The sequence below is a fragment of the Micromys minutus genome, assembly GCF_963924665.1.
Source record: "Micromys minutus genome assembly, chromosome: X".
Lineage (NCBI taxonomy): Eukaryota > Metazoa > Chordata > Mammalia > Rodentia > Muridae > Micromys > Micromys minutus.
The window spans coordinates 42036260-42057248 of NC_137970.1; the positions used below are offsets into that span (position 1 = coordinate 42036260).

Below are 20989 nucleotides of genomic sequence, written 5' to 3' on the forward strand. Positions count from 1 at the left end.
CTTGCAGGAAATGATGTTACCCAATCCACAAACTTCTACTTTGCCCCGGGTCCTACTCTAAGGTACGGATTTTCAAAGCATAGCAAAATATGTCCGAGTTATAACAGGTCCCTTCAGAGATATTGCACTGTGCTGTCCTCCTGAACTGTGAGGGTAACCCTCAGCTAAAGGTAGATTACCACTTCCTCTTCCAAAACAGACTGGTAGCCCTTCTCTAGTGGGCTATGGAGGCTGGTGGCAGCTCTACTGCCTGCTGTAGATGGCAGCCAGATGTAAACAGGAACTCAAGCTACCTTGAACAGGTAAGAGGTGTGTTTTTCCCCTGTTGTAAAGGCATTTGGTGCTTACTTCCTGCCACCTAACCAGGCCAAGTTCAGCCTCACCTTCCCAGAACAGCTTTGGTAAGAGGCCAAGTGGTTAAAATCTGGGCATGTGTCTCTTTAGGACAATGTGGTTTCTCACTCTCTTTCATTATCCAGTTCCATAAGAGATGCACTTCTTCGTTATGTAGCCAAAGTCATCCAAGAGAGCTGATCTCAGGTCCTCGAGAGGTGGTTCTGGTGCTGGTGCCATGCAACGTTCTGTAGTTACTTCCAGGGGGTTAGGTTTTACAACCAAGTCTGCTCTTTTGGGAGAAAGGCGCAGAACCAATCCCAAGCTTAGAAACGGTGACAAATATTATCATGAGTATATCCCCTGGCAAAGAAAGTATGTCTACAATGCAATCTTGACTTAGAAGTCCACCAGCATCTGTTCTTAAGGTAAATTGCCTTGTTTCCAGCAAGAGCCCTATTGACATCTTCACTTAGTAGACGTGAAGATGGCTCTGAGGGGAGAAGAGGGGCATGGGCAGAAGATAAAACAGTTCTAACTTAGATCAACATATCCATCCCCAAAAGTATTTCATATGGCGTTTCTAATAAAGAAATTTTTATAAAACAAGGTCTTTCTTGCTATGCAGCTCTAGCTGGCCTAAAACTCACTATGTAGACCAGGCTGGCCTCAAACTCATAGAACTCCAATTGCCTCTTCCTTCTGAGTGTTGGGATAAAAGGCACATACCTCCATGCCATGCCGGACCAGATGGAGAATTTTAAATAAACTGTCTTATATAGATGATTAAGAAAATGTTGAGCCTGGTCAAGGTAAGCCTGTTGCAATGTCTTCCTGACACAAAGCTCTTCCCTAGTGTTTCCAACTTCTAGGCTGGAATTGGTAAAGGCAGGTGGAACTCTGTGACTTAGAAGCCATCCTGGTCTACATGGTGAGTTCTAGGCTAGAGAGGACTACAATGTGGGACCTTGTCCCCAAACAAAACAAAATAGAAAATGAAGAAAGCTGCATGGATACAAGAGAAGGGAGGGTGCTGTTCATTTCAGAAAGGATTGCAACTGCCATGCAAATCAGTCCTGTAGTTTGGCAGAGCAAGGGCACATTATAGTCTTTCCTCTCAAGAAGCCCGGTCCTTTAAAAATACTAAGAACTTGGATGAAAGTGTTTTAGCATGCCTACAACAGATGCCTTTGGCATCCTGTCTTAGACAAGCTTGGAACCACTTCACAAAGGGGCAGGCAAGGGTTTATTTGTTTGTTTGTTTGTTTGTTTGTTTGTTTGTTTATTTGGTTTGGGAGGAAGGGTAGAAAAAGTTTTCCCTCCTAAGCTGAGTTGCTTCAAGCTCCAAAGTCTGAGATCCCTCCTCGGTGTCTCGAATCTCTCTTTCTGTTTTCCTCTTTTGCATCTCACAACTCCCAATGCTCTATATAGTCAAGCCCAATTTAGGTGGCTTCTCTTCCCTTATCTCATTTAAGAGACTACATTCTTTGTGATGAGATTATGAAATTTTCAGTTACAGGAAAAAGGGGAAGTTCTAAAGTGCCTGGAACAGCTACAGGTTTAGAAAACAAACAAGATATATTATTATTCCACAGCTCAAGACCTCACAGCATCTTCCAGGATCTATCTATCTATTTTTGTATTCTGCTTGAATATGGACAGATTTAATCACTCCATTATGAGGATTAGTGTTTTTTGTCTTTAATCTAGACTACGGCAGGCCAGGTTAAAAGGACATCATCTAGTTGTGATACCGAAGTCCACAGCAACAGGGAGCAAGACACATGCTACTTGACCCACTCTAAACATAACTAACTGGGATAAACAGGTTATAGTCATTTGATGTGCTGGAAAGGAATGGGGTCAGGAAGGATATGTACCATAACTTTATATTGCTAATAGTCAGCAAGCCTCCCATCTCTGGGTGAGAGTCAGTGCAAAAAATAGGCTGTTCGTCAGTGGTTCATTAGTCAACAAGGGACCAGAGAAGAGGGGTTCATCCTGCAATAAGGATGCATCCCAAGCCCTGTATAGGTCAGAAGAAACTCCAAAGCAAAAACTGGAGCACAGAAGCCGCAGCCTCCCTAGGCAGATGTACTTGAGCTGAACCTGGCCAAAGATGGCAGAGGAAGGTGGGCAAAAAAGTGAAAACTCAAGGAGTTTATCTTGGCCAAGAGGATTTTCAAGTGAAACAGCACGACCCACCCCCACCCCTCTGCCCAACCCCTGATCCCCATTCACATGCTCAGTTCTCCACTCTGGAACTGATGACTACTTGGCTAGGTTTCCATTCATGGCAGTGGAGGAGTAGCTGGTAGAGAGAGAGGCACCTTTCTCACCCCTCTCCTTTGACAGGTCAAGGTTGGAAGCTCGGTAGTGATTGGGTTGAAGCTGAAGGGGTTCAGGCCGTACCCTGGGCAGCTGAGGGATACCATGGGTGATGCCTACAGGCTTGGCTTGGGACAGAGAGTTGGCTCCAGAAATGGAGGAGCAACTGGGCTCATCTACAGGCAGCAGTACATCCCGAGGCCTGGACCTCCCACTCTGGGAGGCCTGTGATTGAAGGTTATAGCAAGGACCCATGGGCAGGGGTAGGTGTGAAGGTCGAGCTAGCTGAGAGGAAGAGTCTCTAGGTGTTCTTCCTGGCACCGGCACTGGCATTGCCACAGGAGGTACACAGCAGGTTGCCTGCATATATGAAGACTGATTAAAAGGCTCATCCAACTGATTAGGGCTTAGCCAACCAAGATCTGGCCCCACTGGAAGAGGAGAGTGAGCCCAGGGAGGCCAGTCACAGACCCCTGGAGGTTCAGTGTAGAGAGACAAGGGACTGTCCCGGCCCCATTCTCCTTCCTCATCTTCACCTTCTTCATCTTCTTCATCTTCTTCATCTGAATCTTCCTGGTGGGCCTGTAGCTGCTCATCAGACTCCACATAACCCTGGGCTAGGTGAGAACCGGAGAGCTCCAGCTCCAGGGTTTCTGCATTGTCAAGGGAACGGCTTCTCCTATTGAGTGCCATGGCAGCAGGTGGAGGTCGAGGGTGTACGCCAGGGAGTCCCAAGTACCGAGGGAGGCTGCTAACACCCCAGGGCAGACCTTGGTAGAACCGACTGTGATAGCTGTTTAAGGCATGTTTGTGGTAATAACCCAGCTCAAAAGCTTCTAAGGAGGCTGTAAGATCTTCGTCGTTGTTGAACTCAGGATTCTCTTCACACTTGCCTTCTCCATCCCGTTCCACATCAGCAATGTCAAAGGTGACCATGGGGGGCAGCTCAGGGAGGTTTTGAGTGAAGGATGAGTCAGAATCAGAGCTGTAGGACATGCTGGTCAAAAGGTTTCCATTACTGGTAAACTCTACTAGGGCCTGTGAGAAACTCACGGTGGCATTCCCTTCATTCTCTTCTTCTTCCTCTGGTTCCTCAGGGGGTGAGTAACTAGGGTAGGCCTTCCTGGGAGAGCCTCCAAAATTTGCTTCTTGCATGTCTGGTTCAAACATAGCATCACTCTGGAAGAGCTGCATTAAACAAGTACTTTGATCTTTTTTGGAGCAAGTCCCCTCAAAACGCTTCTCCAGAGGACGAAAATCCCGCCAGTCTGGTTCACTGCTGGAAGTAGCAGGGAAAGCCGAAGTGGTTCCACGGTGGGAAGTCTGAGAACCTCCTGATGTCCCTGCCACCAGACCCATTACTGAGGGGCCTAATGGCCTCATCTGATATTCCAAGGCAGGCTTTTCTTGCCGTACCTTGGTCTTTTGGACTCTACCCTCTTGAGCACGAACCTCTCGCACTTGGGTTTCTTGGGTTCGGACATTTCTGCCATAAGATTCCCGAGTGTGGGTGTCTCGAGCATAAGCTTCTCTGGCATGTGCTTCTCTGGCATGTGCTTCTCTGGCATGTGCTTCTCTGGCGTGTGCCTCTCTGGCGTGTGCCTCTCTGGCGTGTGCCTCTCTGGCTTGTGCCTCTTGAGCCTCACGCTGCTCCCGGCGAAGCTCCCAGTATAGCAGCTGCTTCTGGATGGTCACTAGTCGTTCTTCCTCTGTTTCCATTGCCCCAGGTGGTCGAGAAGAAAAGGGCTCCAAGTTCATGAAAGGATCCAACATCTCCGAGTTGCGACCACGGAGGTCATAAAGGCAGTCATCCCCAGGTGGGGAGTGCTCAAGACTGTCATCTGGCTCATAGAACTCATATAGAGCATCACCACTATAGCTGTCTCTGGGTAGACAATCCCTGTGGACAAACCCCAGAGCCTCACCTGAATCATCTTCAAATCCTGGTGTGGTAGAGTCATAATAACCTTCATCACTATTGGGAGCAGACTCTTGCTGGTCACTCTGAGGTGTCAAAAGTTCTCCAAGGCCTAGGCTAGGATAAGACTGACCTGGGTCAAGAATCATGTAGCCCTGGTGGCTGGGAGATATAGCAGTATGGTAGCCCATGTTCATATTATATCTTGGGTATATCTGGCCACTTGCCCACAGATACTCTAAGTCTTCATCTTCCTCCCCATCCTTGACCTCTTCTTCCTCATCCTCTAATTCTACCTCCTCATCCTCTTCTTCTTCTTCTTCATCATCATCTGGTAAGGCCATCTCCTCTCCACCTCCTTGGTAGGTCACCAAGCAGGAACTTCGCTTGGTACCATCTCGGTTAGCCCTCTGACCACCAGAGGCCATGCTATCTGTCATGCTGTCCATGTCCTGTTCTGCTATAATGTCACCACAACCTGTCAGTGAGTCAAAGCTTTTCAGGGAAGTAACATCCCCAAACAAGAGGCTTAGCTGATCCCCAACGGGGCCATTGGGTGGGTTTACTTCACCTGTCACCACTTTCCCTTCTGTTTCTGAGGTTTGGGGCTCCTCTAGACTACTAGCTTCAAGAGTAGGCTTGGGCTGCATGAACTCTGAGGCACAGGTCCTTGTGAGTTTTTCTGAATTTTTACAAGCTTTCTTCTCAGTAGTTGGTGAAAAAGGTTCTCGTGCTGGAGACATTTTTTGTCCAGGGGCATCCTGAGGTTTGGCACTTTCCTTTCTAACATTTCGGAATATCTCCTCAGAGCTGGGCAAAGAGACTGAACTGACGTGCTCACGAGACCTGGTTCTTGCCCCCTCAAGTTCTTTGGCCCCTAGCGCACTTTGGTCAGCCCCAGAAACCTTGCTCTTCCGGTGACGGCGAATACTGTTAAAAAAACCTTTTAGGCCTTTCTTCGGCTTGTGCACAGAGGGTACCTTCTCAACTCCAGCTTTCTCTATGGCTTCCGTAGCAGATGTTTTATGTCTAGAGCCTATCTCCAAAGCTCCATGGGCACTCTGGGAGCTCGGAAATTGAGAAGGTGACTTGGACAAAGGTGTAGAGAAGTCTGTTTCTTCAATGACAACATCTTCAGGGCCAGGAGATGCTTCACTCAGACCATCATGAGTCTTACTCTTGTTTAGACCTTTCTTAGAGCTGCCTTTCCCAGAACCTTTGCTTCGTCCACCCCCAAAGAAACTAGGCAGAGTACAGATTCCCTTCTTGCCACCAAAGAGTTTCATGGCAGTTTTCTTCAGCCTACCTGGGCCTGATAAGGGTGGCTCTGATGGTGGTCCTTCTGTTGTCTCGGTTGTCTTACTCTTGGCTCCCTTCTCAGCTCCCTGGTCTTGGGCATCGCTAGAAGTCGATGCTCCCTTGATTGGAACAGTTTCATCCTGTTGAATCTCCATGATGATGAAGATGACTCTTCAACTGGAAACGCCTTTGGATTCCAGGCACACTTATAACATGATCAGTCAGGAAGCATCACAGTGGGATCTGAAGGAGGTAAGAGAGACAAAGATAGAGAAAGATACCAGTCAATAAGTACACAGGCTGGGTTTGTCTTAATGGGTGCTTTTTGTAAGGATTGAATGAGAACAGAGAAAATAAGTAAACACTGGAAAACCCTTCATCTATTCAAAATGTTTGGTTTGCTGGTCTAGCTTCTTCTGGACCCCAGGGCAGTTAAAACCCTGCAATGAACAACAGGCAGCTATCATTAGCTACCCCCTCACTAGTCCACCCTCTTCAGGCTGTTGTAAGCACAGAACAGGATCTGGCAGAAGCAACTGTAGGTATGTAAAGGCCCAACTGTGCTGCGAGGAAAGAAGTAGAGAGGTTTATTCTAGCATCACTGAAGTTTTGAAAATTGTGTGGGAGAAGTGAAGTTGCTCCTTAAGCTTTCATTGGGTTTTACTGGATTCAGGCCTTAGTTGAACATTAACCTCAACTATCTCTTTTTCTGAGAGCTGGGAAGACAAGTGTATCTACAGCTTTATCTTCTGTCTAGAGGTTCTCTTAATTGCCCCTAGGACAATGGCCAAACCTTTGGAACACCAGAAAAGGAACAACATTGAGTTGCAGATCAGGGCTGTATTGTAGGACCTAAAAAATGGCATGGAAGTCTCAGAAAAAAATATCCTCCTTGTTTCTGTATCCTCTGTCCAAGAAGCTTACCAACATCTACCTCTGTAAGTAAAGCCCTTGTAGAGACTATGTGAGGGGTAAGTCCTGGCAAGTAGAACCACCAGATTTTACTGTAGAACTATAAGGCAACATTTTTCTTCTACATTGTTTGTCTCAATATCTTGGTCCCCATCAAGGTTGCTACCTAGAAAAGGAATTTGAGAATGTACAACCCTATATGATTCCTGCTTCTAGCCTAAGAGTTATATAAATACATAAACTTGGTGCAAGCTGCATAATTCTGGTCAAGGCTACCTAGTTCCAATGCCAATAGAGATGGAATAAAAGGAAGGGCTAACCACTTTCTACACCAACACACCTCATTACTCCCTTGGTGCCTGACAAGTCTGGTATTTTCCAGTGACAGTAAACATCTAGCATTGAAACTAGTGATTAACTTGCAGAAATCCAGCCATCCCTTCTTAGAAAGCCCTTCCCTTCTCGGAACCCTCTTTGTAGATCTAGGGTTGCAAAGAGAGACAGAACAGTTTTTGGGATTGAGAGATCAAGCAAGATGCTAGAAACAGGAAGAGAAGGGAGAGAGTGAGACTGCAGCATTCCCAGTATTTGCTGGCCAGAAAACTGGTCCCGTGATTGAATGCCACATTACGGAGACTCACGCAACTATCTTCAGTAAAATAATGCAGTCCAGCACCGGGGCTGAAGAGAAACTGACAACTATACTCTAGCCTGTGATTTCATTAGATGAACCTCTCCTATTATTCAAACTTCTATTTTCCAAACAGTTTCGTGCCTGGTGCCTCACTTAGTTTGATACACTTAAACCACCAGAGTAACCTGAGTTCCAGTGCTTTGCTAAAAACAACCAACAACCATAGTCATATCCTCCTGACAGAGTAACAGAGAAAAAGGAAAAATGCACCCGATCTTCTCAACACAGAGATTTAAATCACTAATTTCTCAGGTTATGCATTTTTCTGTGCAATATACCTTGACATTACATTCTCCATACTCAGCTCTCTAATAAACAGACTCTCACCAGTAAGCACACAACTACCTAGAATTCTGTGCCTCATGTTATAATGAAAATATGGGCCCAGCATATATCTGAATTCCTTATTTTTCATAGTATTAATCTTCTAGCCTCAGCTTTGAAATTACTAACAGGATTGTCATTATGATATTGGGAATGGGGTGGCAGCAGTGAAGTTATATGTGAAATTGTATTTCCTGGTATGAAATTTGTAAATTAAATCTCTCTGAACATTCAGTAAGTGGCAGACATTAAGTCAGTGTATTAGGCCACACAAAGTAGTAGAAGGCCAGACTGTGGATGCCTCAGTCCCTCTTAGAAGGGAGAACAAAACAGGGGAGGAAATACAAGGTCAAATAGAGGAGCAGGGGTTGAAGAAAAGATCTACAGAGACTGCCTCACCTGGAGAACCACTGCATATGCGGCCACCAAACTCAAGCACTATTGCTGATGCCCAGAAGTGTTTACTGGCAGGAACCAGACATGGATGTCTTCTGAGAGTCTCTGGAAGAGAGTCATACAGATACAGATGAGGATGTTTGCAGCTAAACATCAGACTGAACACGGGGACCCCAGAGAAAGCTAGAAAAAGAACTGAAAGAGCTGAAGGGTTTGCACCCTCATGGGAAGAACATCATCACCATCAGCCAAGGCACTGAGGTGGAGAGGGCGATTGGGAGAGGGAGCACCTTCATGGAATCAAGTTGAGGGGAAGGAGGGAGGGAAGTGGAGGAGAAGGTATAACATTTGAAATGTAAATACAGAGAATATCCAATAAAATTTTAAAAAGAGTAAAGTACTAATTTCTTTGGTGGAGAAAATTTCAAGGTAGCAGTAATATTGAATCTCTGTCATTGTTATTCATAGTGACTGATGTGCAGGTCTACAACAAAAAATAGCAAGGAGGGCAGAAGGAAATATAAAATGTATAGTTTAAAGAAAAAAGAAGCACCAAGAAATTTTATGCTGCATTAAAGCTTCAAAAACCCCAGGCTATGAAGTATATCTCATTTACCCTGGGACTGGGACTTTTACCCCAATGCAGACCTCCCTCTTAACCAGACCCCAGGTTATTTATTTATTTATTTATTTATTTATTTATTTATTTATTTATTTATTTATTTATTTATTAGCAAGGATCAATCTTGAAACTATGCTATAGCTCATTCTCTCTCCCTCTCTCTTGCTTTTTTTCTCCCAGAACCATGTCCCCCCTCAAAGCTGCTCACAGCATCTTTGCCTTTGTTCCACAGAATACCTCGAAGGAGTACAATAGAAGTAATGTGTGTGTGTGTGTGTGTGTGTGTGTGTGTGTGTGTGTGTTAGTTATAGCTTGAAGCTCCCCAATCTGGGCTTATTTAGCTATTTCTACCTTAAGGCTTTTCCACACTCCTTATTAATCTATCATGGTCCTCAAACTGTTCTTCCGAAGCAGGCTATTCTGCTTTGACCTAGGGTAAGAGGAAATCCTTCAGGAGATAGAACTGGGGCCCAAAACAAAAGGAACAAAAAGGACAAACTCTGAAGCTCCCCTGGGCTGGGACTGGCTTCACTTAGGCTCTTGCCAAGAAGCTAGTCCTGCCAAATGCAGAGTTCCTCAACACTCAGATTTCTCAGTCAGTGTGGCTGGCTGTTCTTCAGATGGGCTTTTGGGAACCCTACCAAGATACTTGATACGCCCAGAGAGAGGCTACTAGCTGCAGCCACTGTGACTGTAGCAGAGAACAGGCTAGGGTAGGAAATGATGGAACCACTGAAGACCCATGAACCAACCTCAGGCCATTCTGGGAAAAGTAAAAGCTGGATCCTAAGTAAAGATGGCTGTCCTTTTACCTCCACTCAAAACCCAAGGGGAAGAATAGCCACAGACTTGTCTGAAACCCTTCTCATGAGGAAGAAACAGCTTTAGCCCAACCTTTGCATTTTCTGTTCCTGACCTAGATTCAAGAGATCAGCTTAGTAAACTCAGGAAAGGCTGGGCTCAGGGAAGAACTCAGGGTACAGGTTTAGAGGCATGGCCTTCACCATCAGTTTCCAGACTCATTGCAAGCAGGATTTGTGAAGACAAGCTCACTCTTAATTTATCCACTCCCTCAGTATGTTAGTGGAGAGGATAAGGAAGATATAAGAATGTTGAGTGCCTTCCCTTTAGAGACCCAGACAGTACTTCACTGGAATTGGCTATGCCATGCTGGGAGAATTCAAAATATTATCCAACCTGTCTGACCCTCAATTTCCTGAATTGTGAAATGGAGCTACTGAGAATTTCTACTTATTGAGACTATAGTAAAAACAAAACCAATGCAAGTTTTTGAAAATTTATTTATTTTCCTTTTTTATTGGATAGTTTCTGTATTTACATTTCAGATGTTAATCCCTTTTCCCTAATCCCATCACCCTCCACTTGTTTCCATGAAGAAGCTCCCACTCCTAATCACCCTCTCCACCTCAGTGCCCTAGCATTCCCCTATACTTGGAAAATGCACCTTCACTGAACCAAAGGCCTCTTCTCCCATTGATGCTGGACAATGCTGTTTTTCTGCTGTATATGCAACTGGAGCCATGAGTCTCTCCACGTGTGCTCATTGGTTGGTGTTTTAGACCCTGGGAGCTCTGGTGGGTTTGGTTAGTTGATAATTTTGTTCTTCCCATGGGTTGTAGACCCTTTCAGCTCCTTCAGTCCTTTCTCTAGCTCCTTCATTGGGGTCCCTGTGTTCAGTCTGATGGTTAATTGCAAGCATCCTCATCTGTATCAGTATGGTTCTGGCAGAGCCTCTAAGGAGGCATCCATATCAGATTCCTGCCAGTAAGCACTACTTGGCATCAGCAATAGTGTGTGTGTTTAATGGCTGCATATGGGATGGATTCCTAGGTAAGGCAGTCTCTTGATGATCTTTTTTGTCAATCCCTGCTCCTCTATTTGTCCCATGATTTCCTCCCATGTGTGTTTTGTTCTCCCTTCTAAGGACTGAGGCTTTCGCCTTCTGCCCTTCTGTTTGAGCTTCATAATTTCTGTGAATTGTTTCATGGGTATTCTTAGTCTTTTGGGCTATTATCTGCTTATCAGTGAGTATATACCATGAGTGTTCTTTTGGGAATAGGTTACCTCACTCAGGATTATAGTTTCAAGTTCCATCCATTTGCCTAGGAATTTCATGAGGTCATTAACAGATAAGTAGTACTCCACTGTGTATAAGTACCACATTTTCTGTATCCATTCCTCTGTTGAAGGACATCTGGGTTCTTTCCAGCATCTGGCTATTATAAATAAGGCTGCTATGAACATGGTGGAACATGTGTCCTTGTTATATTTTGGAGTTTCTTTTGGGTATATGCCCAAGAGTGGTATAGCTAGGGCCTCAGTTAGTGCTATGTCCAATTTTCTGAAGAACCACCGGACTAATTTCCAGAGTGGTTGTACAAGTTTACAACCCATCAACAGTGGAGAAGTGTTCCTTTTTCTCCACATCCTCGCCAGCATCAGCTGTCACTTGAGTTTTTGATCTTAGCCATTCTGACTGGTATAAGGTTGAATCTTAGGCTTGTTGTGATTTCATTTCCCTGATGACTAGGGATGTTGAGCATTTCTTTAGGTGCTTCTCAGCCATTCAATATTCCTCAATTGATAATTCTTTGTTTACCTCTAAACCTCATTTTTAAATAGAATAATTTGATTCTCTGGAGTCTGCCTTCTTGAATTTTTTGTATATATTGGATACTAGCCGTCTAAGATGTAGGATTGGTAAAGATCATTTCCTAATCTGTTGGTTGCCAGTTTGTCCTTTTGACAGTGTTCTTTGCCTTACAGAAGCTTTGCAATTTCATGAGGCTCCATTTGTCAATGCTTGTTCTTAGAGCACGAGCCATTGGAGTTCTCTTCAAGAAATTTTCTCCTGTGCCTATGTGTTCTAAGGTTTCACCTACTTTCTCTTCTAATAATTTCAGTGTACCTGGTTTAATGTGGAGATCTTTGATCCACTTGCACTTGAGCTTTGTACAAGGAGATAAGAAAGGATCTATTTTCATTCTTCTGCATGCTGACTGCCAGTTGAACCAACACCATTTGTTGAAGATGCTGTCCTTTTTCCATTGAATGTTTTTAGTGCCTTTGTCAAAGACTAAGTGTGTGTGTGTGTATGTGTTCATTTCTGGATCTATGATTCTATTTCATTGGTCTACCTGCCTGTCTCTGTACCAATACCATGCAGTTTTCATCACAATTGATCTATAATATAGCTTGAGGTCAGGGATGGTGATTCCCCTGGAAGGTCTTTTGTTGTTGAAAATAGGTTTTGCTATCCTGGGTTTTTAATTTTTCCAAATGAATTTGCAAATTGCTCTTTCTAACTCTATGAAGAATTGAGTTGGAATTTTGATGGGGATTACATTGAATCTGTAGATGGCTTTTGGTAAGATGGCCATTTTTACAATGTTGATCCTTTCAATTCATGAGCATGGGAGATCTTTCCACCTTCTGAAGTCTTCTTTAATTTCCTTCTTCAGAGACTTGAAGTTCTTGTCATACAGATCCTTCACCTGCTTGGTTAGGGTCACACCAAGGTATTTCATATTCTTTGTGACTATTGTGAAGGGTTTAGATTCTCTAATTTCTTTCTCAGCCTTTTTATCCTTTGAGTAGAGGAAGGCTACTGATTTGTTTGAGTTAATTTTATATCCAGCCACTTTGCTGAAGTTGTTTATCAACTGTAGGAGTTCTCTGGTGGAATTTGTGGGGTCACTTAAGTACACTATTATATCATCTGCAAATAGTGATATTTTGACTTCTTCCTTTCCAATTTGTATCCCTTTGAATTCTTTTTGATGTCTGATTGATCTGGTTAGTACTTCCATGTTAGTACTTTAGGTTAGGGAATTTTTCTTTTATAATTTTGTTGAAGATATTTACTGGGTCTTTTAGTTGGGAGTCTTTGCTCTCTCACAAAATTTGTCACATAATAATATATGATGAGTACACATTTTTTTTTCTTTTTTTTTCTAAGAAGGAATGAGGTTTCCACATTCTTGTCTTTCTTCCTTTTGAGCTTCCTAAGGTCTGTGAGTTGTTTCTGGGGTGTTCAGGGCTTTCTGGGGCTAGTATCCAATTATCAGTGACTGCATATTATGTCTGTTCTTTTGCGACTGGGTTCCCTCACTCAGGATGATATTCTCTAGATGCATCCATGTGCCTAGGAATTTCGTAGAGTCATTGTTTCTAATAGCTCAGTAGTACTCCATTGTGTAAATGTACCACGATTTCTGTATCCATTCCTCTGTTGAAGGACATCTGGGTTCTTTCCAGCTTCTGGCTATTATAAATAAGGCTGCTATGAACATGGTGGAACATGTTTCCTTATATGTTGGAGCATCTTCGAGGTATATGCCCAGAAGTTCTTTCCATGTTCTTATCTTTGATGTTAGTTGATTTTGTTGTCTCTGAATGAAGCTTGTCTTTCCTGTGCGTCTGTGGGCTCTGGTGGGAGATTGATCCTGGTGTTCAGGTCTCTATGGGTAGGCTGTGAGTTCTGATTGTGATGGGCCGGCTCTAGGTCTGGGTGCAAATGGAAGCCTGAAGGGTACAGACCCAAGGAGTAGTGTGATATCTGTGTCCTAAGAGTTCCTGGAGCTCTTCCCCCAGATAGATGAGTGGAGAGAGAGTGTGGACTCACCCGTGGGCTCCGGAGGGAGAGCGCTTCTGCGTCTCCTCTAGGTGTTCAGCTCACTGCAGGCAGGCTGCTAGTCCTGATGGCTGTGGGCCTGCTCTGCTTGTCCTAATGCACGTCGAGTACCAAATAAAATTCGTTGCACAGCAGAAGCTCAAGTGTTATGGCAAATTGCATTAATGTTTATTCCAATGATGTATGGCTGGACAATTTCTAGCAGTAAATCGACCAAAGTCAGGGTTGACTAGGGTGTTCCCCAAAGCTTTATAGGTATCTCTGAAACCTTTCCAGTTTCCCCTAAATATAAATTATGGTAATTATGTAGTTATGACAAAGGATAACTTGCTCATTAGACCAACTTTTAAGGTTCAGGGAGCTAACAATGTTAGATTATCTGAGAGATTCTAGATAGGATCCTTAGACTAAACCAGAAAGATCAACATTTTAAACTGAGCTAAAAGTACCACAATCAACAGAAATGCAATTAGCAGACACCCTTCAACTACTTTGGTTACCTACCAGTATACAAAGCATTCCCTATTCATCATCCCCAGTATTTCTTTTCCCAGTACCCCATAAATCCCTGCTACGTCAGATTTTTGCTAACCCTTGTCACAGAAAAAAAAAAATTGTGCCCAGTATTGGGGGGAAGATTTGTCTAAGGTCTCTAGTGGAATTATGATAGAACTTGAGTAGCTTCTAGGCCTTTTGAGTTTCATTTCCATGACACTCTGCTCCCCTGTGCAGGGCCCTCAGTTAAAGAATTTGGAGGGGTGTCAATATGATCAAAATACACTTACGAAGTTTGCAGAGAACCAGTAAAACATGCGTTTTAAAATATTGGGCTGGGAGAAATGTGAAGGTTCCCTTTTTACTAGTGAATAGCTTTCATTTCCTTTCCTTATTCCACCCTGTCCCAGCTCACTTTAACTTTTCTGGAAGGATTTCTTGTCTACTGCTGTTTTGGGTCTTAACCAGTGAGTGCATTTAGAAAACAAAAACAAACAAACAAACAAACAAACAAAAATCCCCTGCTGATGACTTCAGTACTCAGGTAGGATCTATTCAGCCAGTGACCTCTTCCCTCATCAACAATACTCTCCCCATTCCTTTCAAATTATAGGGACATGTCTTCTGTTCTCTTTCCTTGGAAGAGAAGTTTGAGGTACCAAAAAAAAAAAAAAAAAAAAAAAAAAAAAACCGGGGGAAGCTGTGCCATAGTGAACAATTTTGAAAAGTTTGAGTTACTTAAAAAGTTTGAGCTACTTAAACATAATCACCTATAAGATTATCTGGTACTCAAGTGGTACATTACTGGTGCCCATAAACAAGAGCCGAGGTCAAAATGTTTGTGGTATGAAAGAAGGGCTCCTGGTTTGCATCCTTTTGGTGGAACAGTGGACATGGTTGATAGTGTCCCTCTCACCCACTCCTGTACCACTCCTTTCTAATCTGCAGCATTGCTGCTGTGGGACACCTGCTTTTTCAGAAAACAACCCATCAATTCCAGATGATCCACAAATCCCAAACCTGGCCTTCCACCCCTGCCTCGAGTTCTTCTGTCTTCAGCTGCCTTGCTCACACATGCATCCTTGCTCATTTCCTTCTGGCAGGCTTCCGTTTGTCCACTTAGTTCTCTCACAAGGGCTCTCCGTCTCATAGTCACTGCACCTATCATAGAGCAGGTGCTTGGGATGCTCTAACTCAGCTGGAGTTTGCCAGCCTGAACCTGGAATGCCAGTCTTACCCCTTTTAGGCAGAACCATTTGAGAAAGTATCTCTCCGAGGCAGAAGTGCCTTATCCTTTGCAAGACTGTGGTTATGGATTAATGATGATCAGTGCAAAGGCGAACTGATGACTATGCGCAGAGCAGATACTACTTAATGGGCTCTTTGATGAGGCTGCTCACAGTCAAGGAACCTTTTCTCTATTTGTTACTCAGTCCCCACCCCAGTCCTGTGAAGATGATACAAGCTTTCTAGTCAAGCTCCCTTGTCTGACCTTCAACATCTGCTTTTCCCAAATGTCCACTGAAAGATTTTCAGCTTTACTTCTCTGCCCTAAAGTCTCAGTTCCAAATATACAGGGATCTTATTCAGTTCAGAAGACAGGGTACTAAACACAGCCTTGAAATGGACTTTACTGGTGATTTCTTTTTCCCCATTTTATTTTTGGGTTTTACGTTCTTTGGTGCTGGGTGAACGAACACACACAGTACGTCATATGTGTTGGGTCAGTATTCTAACAGTCGGCCACACCACACCCCTGAGATCCTCCTGATGCCTCAGTATTGATCATTTCTCAGCTCACAATCAGGGAGGGTCTTTAAGAACCACTTACTTGTTCCTGCCATTGAGTCTCTATCAGAGAGCTAGTTTGCCAAGGTAGGAGCTATGTCTGCATAACCCCCTAGTGTGTCAGTACTAGTCAAACAAAGGCAAAATCAGAGGCTGTACCTGCTCCATCTTTTCAGAAAGGCTAGAAAATACTTCCTCTTGGGGCTAAAACTGTATCATTTAGTTCATCTGCCTAAACTGGCTTTGCCCAGAGAAACTCATAGATAACATTGGAGTTTACCTTTTCAGTTTCATGCAGCCTAACTGTGAGGGAGAGTTAGAACTCTCTGTCTTTGGTTCTGAGGGACTGGGATTTTTGGAATTACATATATCCCCTGATAGTTATAGAGACAGAGAGAGGGGTCCATAGCTAGGCGATAAAGACAGGGAACTTCCAACGTGGCTAGCTTCTTCCTCATCCTCTAGACCTGAGACAAAAGCCTGGAGGCTTAAAACAAAAGCCTTGCAGGCTTTTTCTCTGGGTAGAAGGCCCTTTGCTGATGGACTGGCTCAACAAGTTCGAGGCCAGATAAGGACGTGTTTACACAACAGTTATGGGTCAATCTGCCATCTGGCCATTCTTCAAAATGACCAATCCTAAATTAGGGAAGGAAGACCTTTCAGAAACTTACAAAAAAAAGCACCTCAAAACAAACAAACAAAACCCAACATCAGCAACAACAACAAAAAGAAAAACCCAGCAATAATCAATGAAACAAACAAAAACAAACGAGCCCCTAAGGAGACTGTGAGCTTTCTGAGTACCCCGTCTATTTTGCGATGGGTCTTTCCCTCTGTATGCTTGCTGTGTGTGTCTCTGTGCATGTTTCATCACCCGTAATAAAAGCATTTCTTTACATGCCGTTTCCGTCTGCTCCTGTTTGCTGTGTTCCAAAGTTGTCCCACCCCTACCTGCACGCTCAAGAGTTTTCCTGCCTCTTAATTATTTAACAGGCAGAGAAAACAAACCTGGTCAAGACCCCTAGACAGTACCAGTTCTACAAGTAAACTCATGATATAGGCTTGCTCTTATCAAAGCTTTCTCTCCTTTATTTCTATGAACTAGTAAAGCAAGGGTATTTCTTCCATACACAGTTTGAATGTAAATATTACAGTTCTTGAGGTGAAAACTTTTCCCAAATACCTCCCTTCTACAGATATTTCCAGCCCCCAGCATGCTGCAGGCCTTAATCTCCTGACTGAGAGGCGAAAGAAAGAAAGAAAAAAAGAAAGAAAGAAAGAAAGAAAGAAAGAAAGAAAGAAAGAAAAAGTGTTTCCAGGATGCAACTGCCACATAAAGCCACACAGCTTTCACTTTTAAGGAATGGGACAATAGGAGTAGGGAGTAGTAGTTCATCAAATGTGCACTGAGTGGCACTTCCTGGAGACCTTGGGGCACAACATAAAGGGCTACTATACAAGAGCAATAGGCCATCCCTTCAAACTGCTGTGTACCCTGCTTGCTTTCTATGGTACATCTATGACCACAGAGGTCTTAACTGCTGGTCCACACAAGGACCTGTGTAGCTGAGAGAAGGGAGGTTACAAAGAGGTCTGAAGGATATTTTTTAGCTTTTAGCAAATAAGTATTTAGGCCCCAATCCCCCCCCCCCCATGAAAGGCCAAAAGGAATCTTACAGAGCGAAATTTCCCTCTTGTGACAGCATTCCCCTCCCCACACCTCTATTTAGAACTTTAGAGGTACCCAGTTACCTACCTGAATTGTAGGATACTTTCAATCTCTAAGACCCCATTTAAAAACCCTTTCAAAAACTCCATTATTGGGCTACTGGTGGTACACCTCTTCAATCCTAGCATTCAACACTGGCAAATATCAATGAGTTCAAAGGTACTGGCCTACAAGGCAGATTCCACAACAGCTGGGACTACCTAGTAAGGTCCTGTCTCAAAACAGTAACAAAACTGCAAATTGCCCAATACAAATATCCCAAAACAAACAGACACACACACACAAACCCCTCTGTTCTTATCACTGGTTCACAGGCACACACACCCCCCCCCCCCCGACCCTAACTGCCATTGTTCAATAATCCAATGATCTTCTCCTAAAACGATCAGATCTCCATTCCAATGCTTGGTATTTGGGAATTCCCACCATCAGGTCCTAAACTCTTTTGCACCTGTGAGCTATGCCATCTCAACTAGATTCATCTCGCCTGCCAGCCACTCCCTTTCATTTCTAATTCTGTCCATTCTTTCTCTACCCAACTCCTGTACTTCCAAGCTGCTTACAAACGACACCCCTACTGCATACACAGATCTCCCCATGGCAGCTTGCCTGTAGGCTCCTGAATCAGCAAGCAAACATACGCAGAGCCCCAGGGTTTGAGCAGTCCAGACCCTGATAATAGAGGGAACTAATTATGACTTTCTTTTTTAATATAGTAGCAACCCAATCCCTCTCTCCACCCACATTAGGCATATTATATACCTATCTGAGCCTTAGGCACCTTTACTGTACATTTCATGGATTAGGACAAACACAAGTTAGGTTAAAGGTCTTTTTCTAAAGTTCTACAAAGACAGCAAGTCCTTCTGGAACATTCATTCATTAACTACTTCATAATTCTAGGATCCAAGAGGGTTGGAGCTGAGGCCTATGTTTGATTGACCCATAGGAAGGTTCTGAGAGAACCTAGATATCTATATAAGGGAAACACAGCAGAGTCAGGGAAACTTAACTGTACAGGAGTTCCAAGAAGGAGGTCTGGTCATCAAGAAGCAGCCTGAAGTGCCCCAAAGAGAAAGTTGGTTGAGAACTGGGGCCTGACAGGGAGGGACGTGGACAGGTGTAGTGTGAGAGTGAGTGTCCAGAAGTCAGCAGCTGGACTGAATCAAAGGCAGGAGAGAGCTAGATGTGGGAAATCAAAGACCAGCTGCAAGTAGAGGTGTCTGTCAAGGTCTGGTCAGTTAGGTGGGGACGACAATAATGTGGTGTCCGAAATCCTGGCTAATATAAAAAAAGAAAGGCTCCATGTTAACGTTTATTTCTTGGGTCTCAATGCCCCACTATAAAGATGTCCAGCCTGCAAGGTCCCTTAGTCAAATCCTCTCTTTTATTCTTCAGGAATGTCTTAATAGTCCAGAGGAGTGCACTTGAGGTGATGGGCTTTGTTGGAATCTCCACTGGTAGGACTGAAAGTCCAACAATGCAGTGCCCTGGGTCCAGTCCAGAGACTCAGAAGATGTTTGTATGCGGACGGGGATGTCTAGACTTCTCTTTAGGCCAGTCCAGCGACAGGAAGGATGGTTCTGCTGTATTAGTCCTGCTGCTGCCTCTGCCTCCCATGGCTCATCTGGCAAGCTTAGCCCCTCAAAGGGGAGCTCAGGAGAAGTCACGCCTTTGGGCGGTCACCAGTGTCAGAGGTGTCTGCAGCAGACAATAACAGCAGTCTGGCAGGCTGGGTATTTTAAGTAGCTGAGAAGTTGTAGTATTTGTCTACCTTATATATACCGTGTGTTCTTTACTACATCGACGTCCCCCTCCGCCTCTAGCGTGGAAATCCCCCCCCCCACAATATTGTGCCTACTGCTATTTTAAACCGAAGGCTGGAAAGAAAAAAAAAAAAAAACGCGCCCTATGCCCTACAAGGGAAAAGAGGCGCGTAGGGGGTGGGGGCGGCAACAAAGCGGCCTTGCAGCTCTAACCCAAGGAACAGTAAGAGCTCCTGGTCCAGCCCGCCTGCAATGGGGGTGGGAGCCAAACGAGAGACTGGAGGCCCAGGAGGGGGTGCGGCTTGTTGGGACCACAGGACCAAGGTTCCAGAATAAGTGGGAAGTTCAGAAACCCAACTGTGCTCCATTGAGGAGGAACAGACTGGATATCTTAATCCACCCTAAAGCCAGTCTCAGTCTGGCCATAACGGAGCGTGCCAGCTTCCTCTGCAGAGGAGAGACTAGGAGATGAACCGCAGAGGGGAGGGGCCACAGCAAGGCCTCGCGGGTGAGCAGCACCGGCCTAACAGCTGTTCCAGCAAATGCACTACAAACAAAGCTAAGGAGTTCCCGGCCTGCAAAGGCATTCTTGGGGTGCTAGCTAGCGGCGCCCTTCCCGGAACCACGCAACAGCACGTGTGGGCCCATCCCAGCTTCCCATTACAACCTAGAGGCGTAGCCCAGGATAGTCCGCCCGCCTTCCGGCCCTCCCACCCCACCCCACCCCCAGCCACGATCGTCTGTACCCTAAAGACTAACGGCCGCTGGGCCTCTCGCTGGACAGTACGAAAAGCGAGTTCAAAGAAAGACCAGCAAAGAATCTGAGACCCCGACCAGCCAGGCTCTGGATGCCCTCATCCCGGAGACCAGAGAAGAGCACGCGGGGATGCACTAGACTAGCAGGATGGCTCCTAGCTGCGCGCAATGCTTACCCTGCCAGGTCCAGCTCCCAGCGCGGTTATTGTCTGCTGCTCTGCTCGGATCTGAGCTGGAACCTCTGCGGAGAACGCCGCCACCACGGCTCCTGCAGCAACCACAACCAGGGCTACAGCAATCTCCTGCATCGACTACCCTTCTCCAGGTTCTGGGCAGTTCCCCCATAACCCCTTCTCCCAGGACTCCACAGTTATAGGGTGGGGCGTCCGTGATCTGATTGGCAGGCATACGGTCCAATCACCACGGTTGGAAGGCATGCCCTCGCCCTCCTACTGTTTTCCTTGGTGCTTCTCTCTTTAAATGCAAATAAGTCGGGCGTGGTATTGGCTGGAGGCGGAGAGGTTCCGAACCCCTTGCAGGGGCTCCCCACTTCCGCTCCCATGCGGGGCGGGCTTCAGCGTGGCTACATACCCAACTCCCAGAGCTAGTCCCGCCCAGATGGGACTGGGCATATTCTTGGAACTTGGTTTCGATTTTGCATACATTTCTCATTCCGTAGCCTGGTGCTTTTGAGCTACTGCTCCCAGGTTGCTACCAAAGAGTTTCTCCACGCAGTTTGAAACTAGCTAGAAGAAGTGGGGCAGAGAAGTAGGGAGCCAGGGATTGTGGGGCCTGCAGAAACCTTTAGCACCGCGGCTGGCCAATTATTAACAGTGTCAGCAGGGCCAGGTGGCTGGTCTTCCCAGAGAGGATATCACCTGTCGGGAAAGTGACCTGCCTCTGGGCCTCCCAAACACCGCACCACCTGCCTCCCAGCCCTGCACTTTTCTAGTTTGCTCAAGGCCCTTAGGGAAG

At 45.1% G+C, this 20989-nt stretch overlaps 1 protein-coding gene across 2 annotated transcripts; it reads right to left on the reverse strand.

Annotated features, from left to right (window-relative positions):
- Positions 1-2604: 2604 nt before the first annotated feature.
- On the reverse strand, positions 2605-20302 carry AMER1 (APC membrane recruitment protein 1; the record flags this gene model as incomplete). 2 transcript variants are annotated; one of them, XM_080910499.1, is made up of 3 exons in its annotated part: positions 20191-20302; positions 8208-8309; positions 2605-6121 (listed from the first exon to the last, which is right to left on the reverse strand). In XM_080910499.1, the coding sequence occupies exon 3, from the start codon at positions 6031-6033 to the stop codon at positions 2605-2607; it is 3429 nt and encodes a 1142-aa protein (XP_080766625.1). In that variant the 5' UTR covers positions 6034-6121; positions 8208-8309; positions 20191-20302. The 2 variants fall into 2 exon arrangements, with proteins under 2 accessions (XP_080766625.1, XP_080766624.1); XM_080910498.1 differs by lacking the exon at positions 8208-8309 and having other exon boundaries at positions 20191-20270.
- Between the last annotated feature and the right edge of the window lie 687 nt (positions 20303-20989).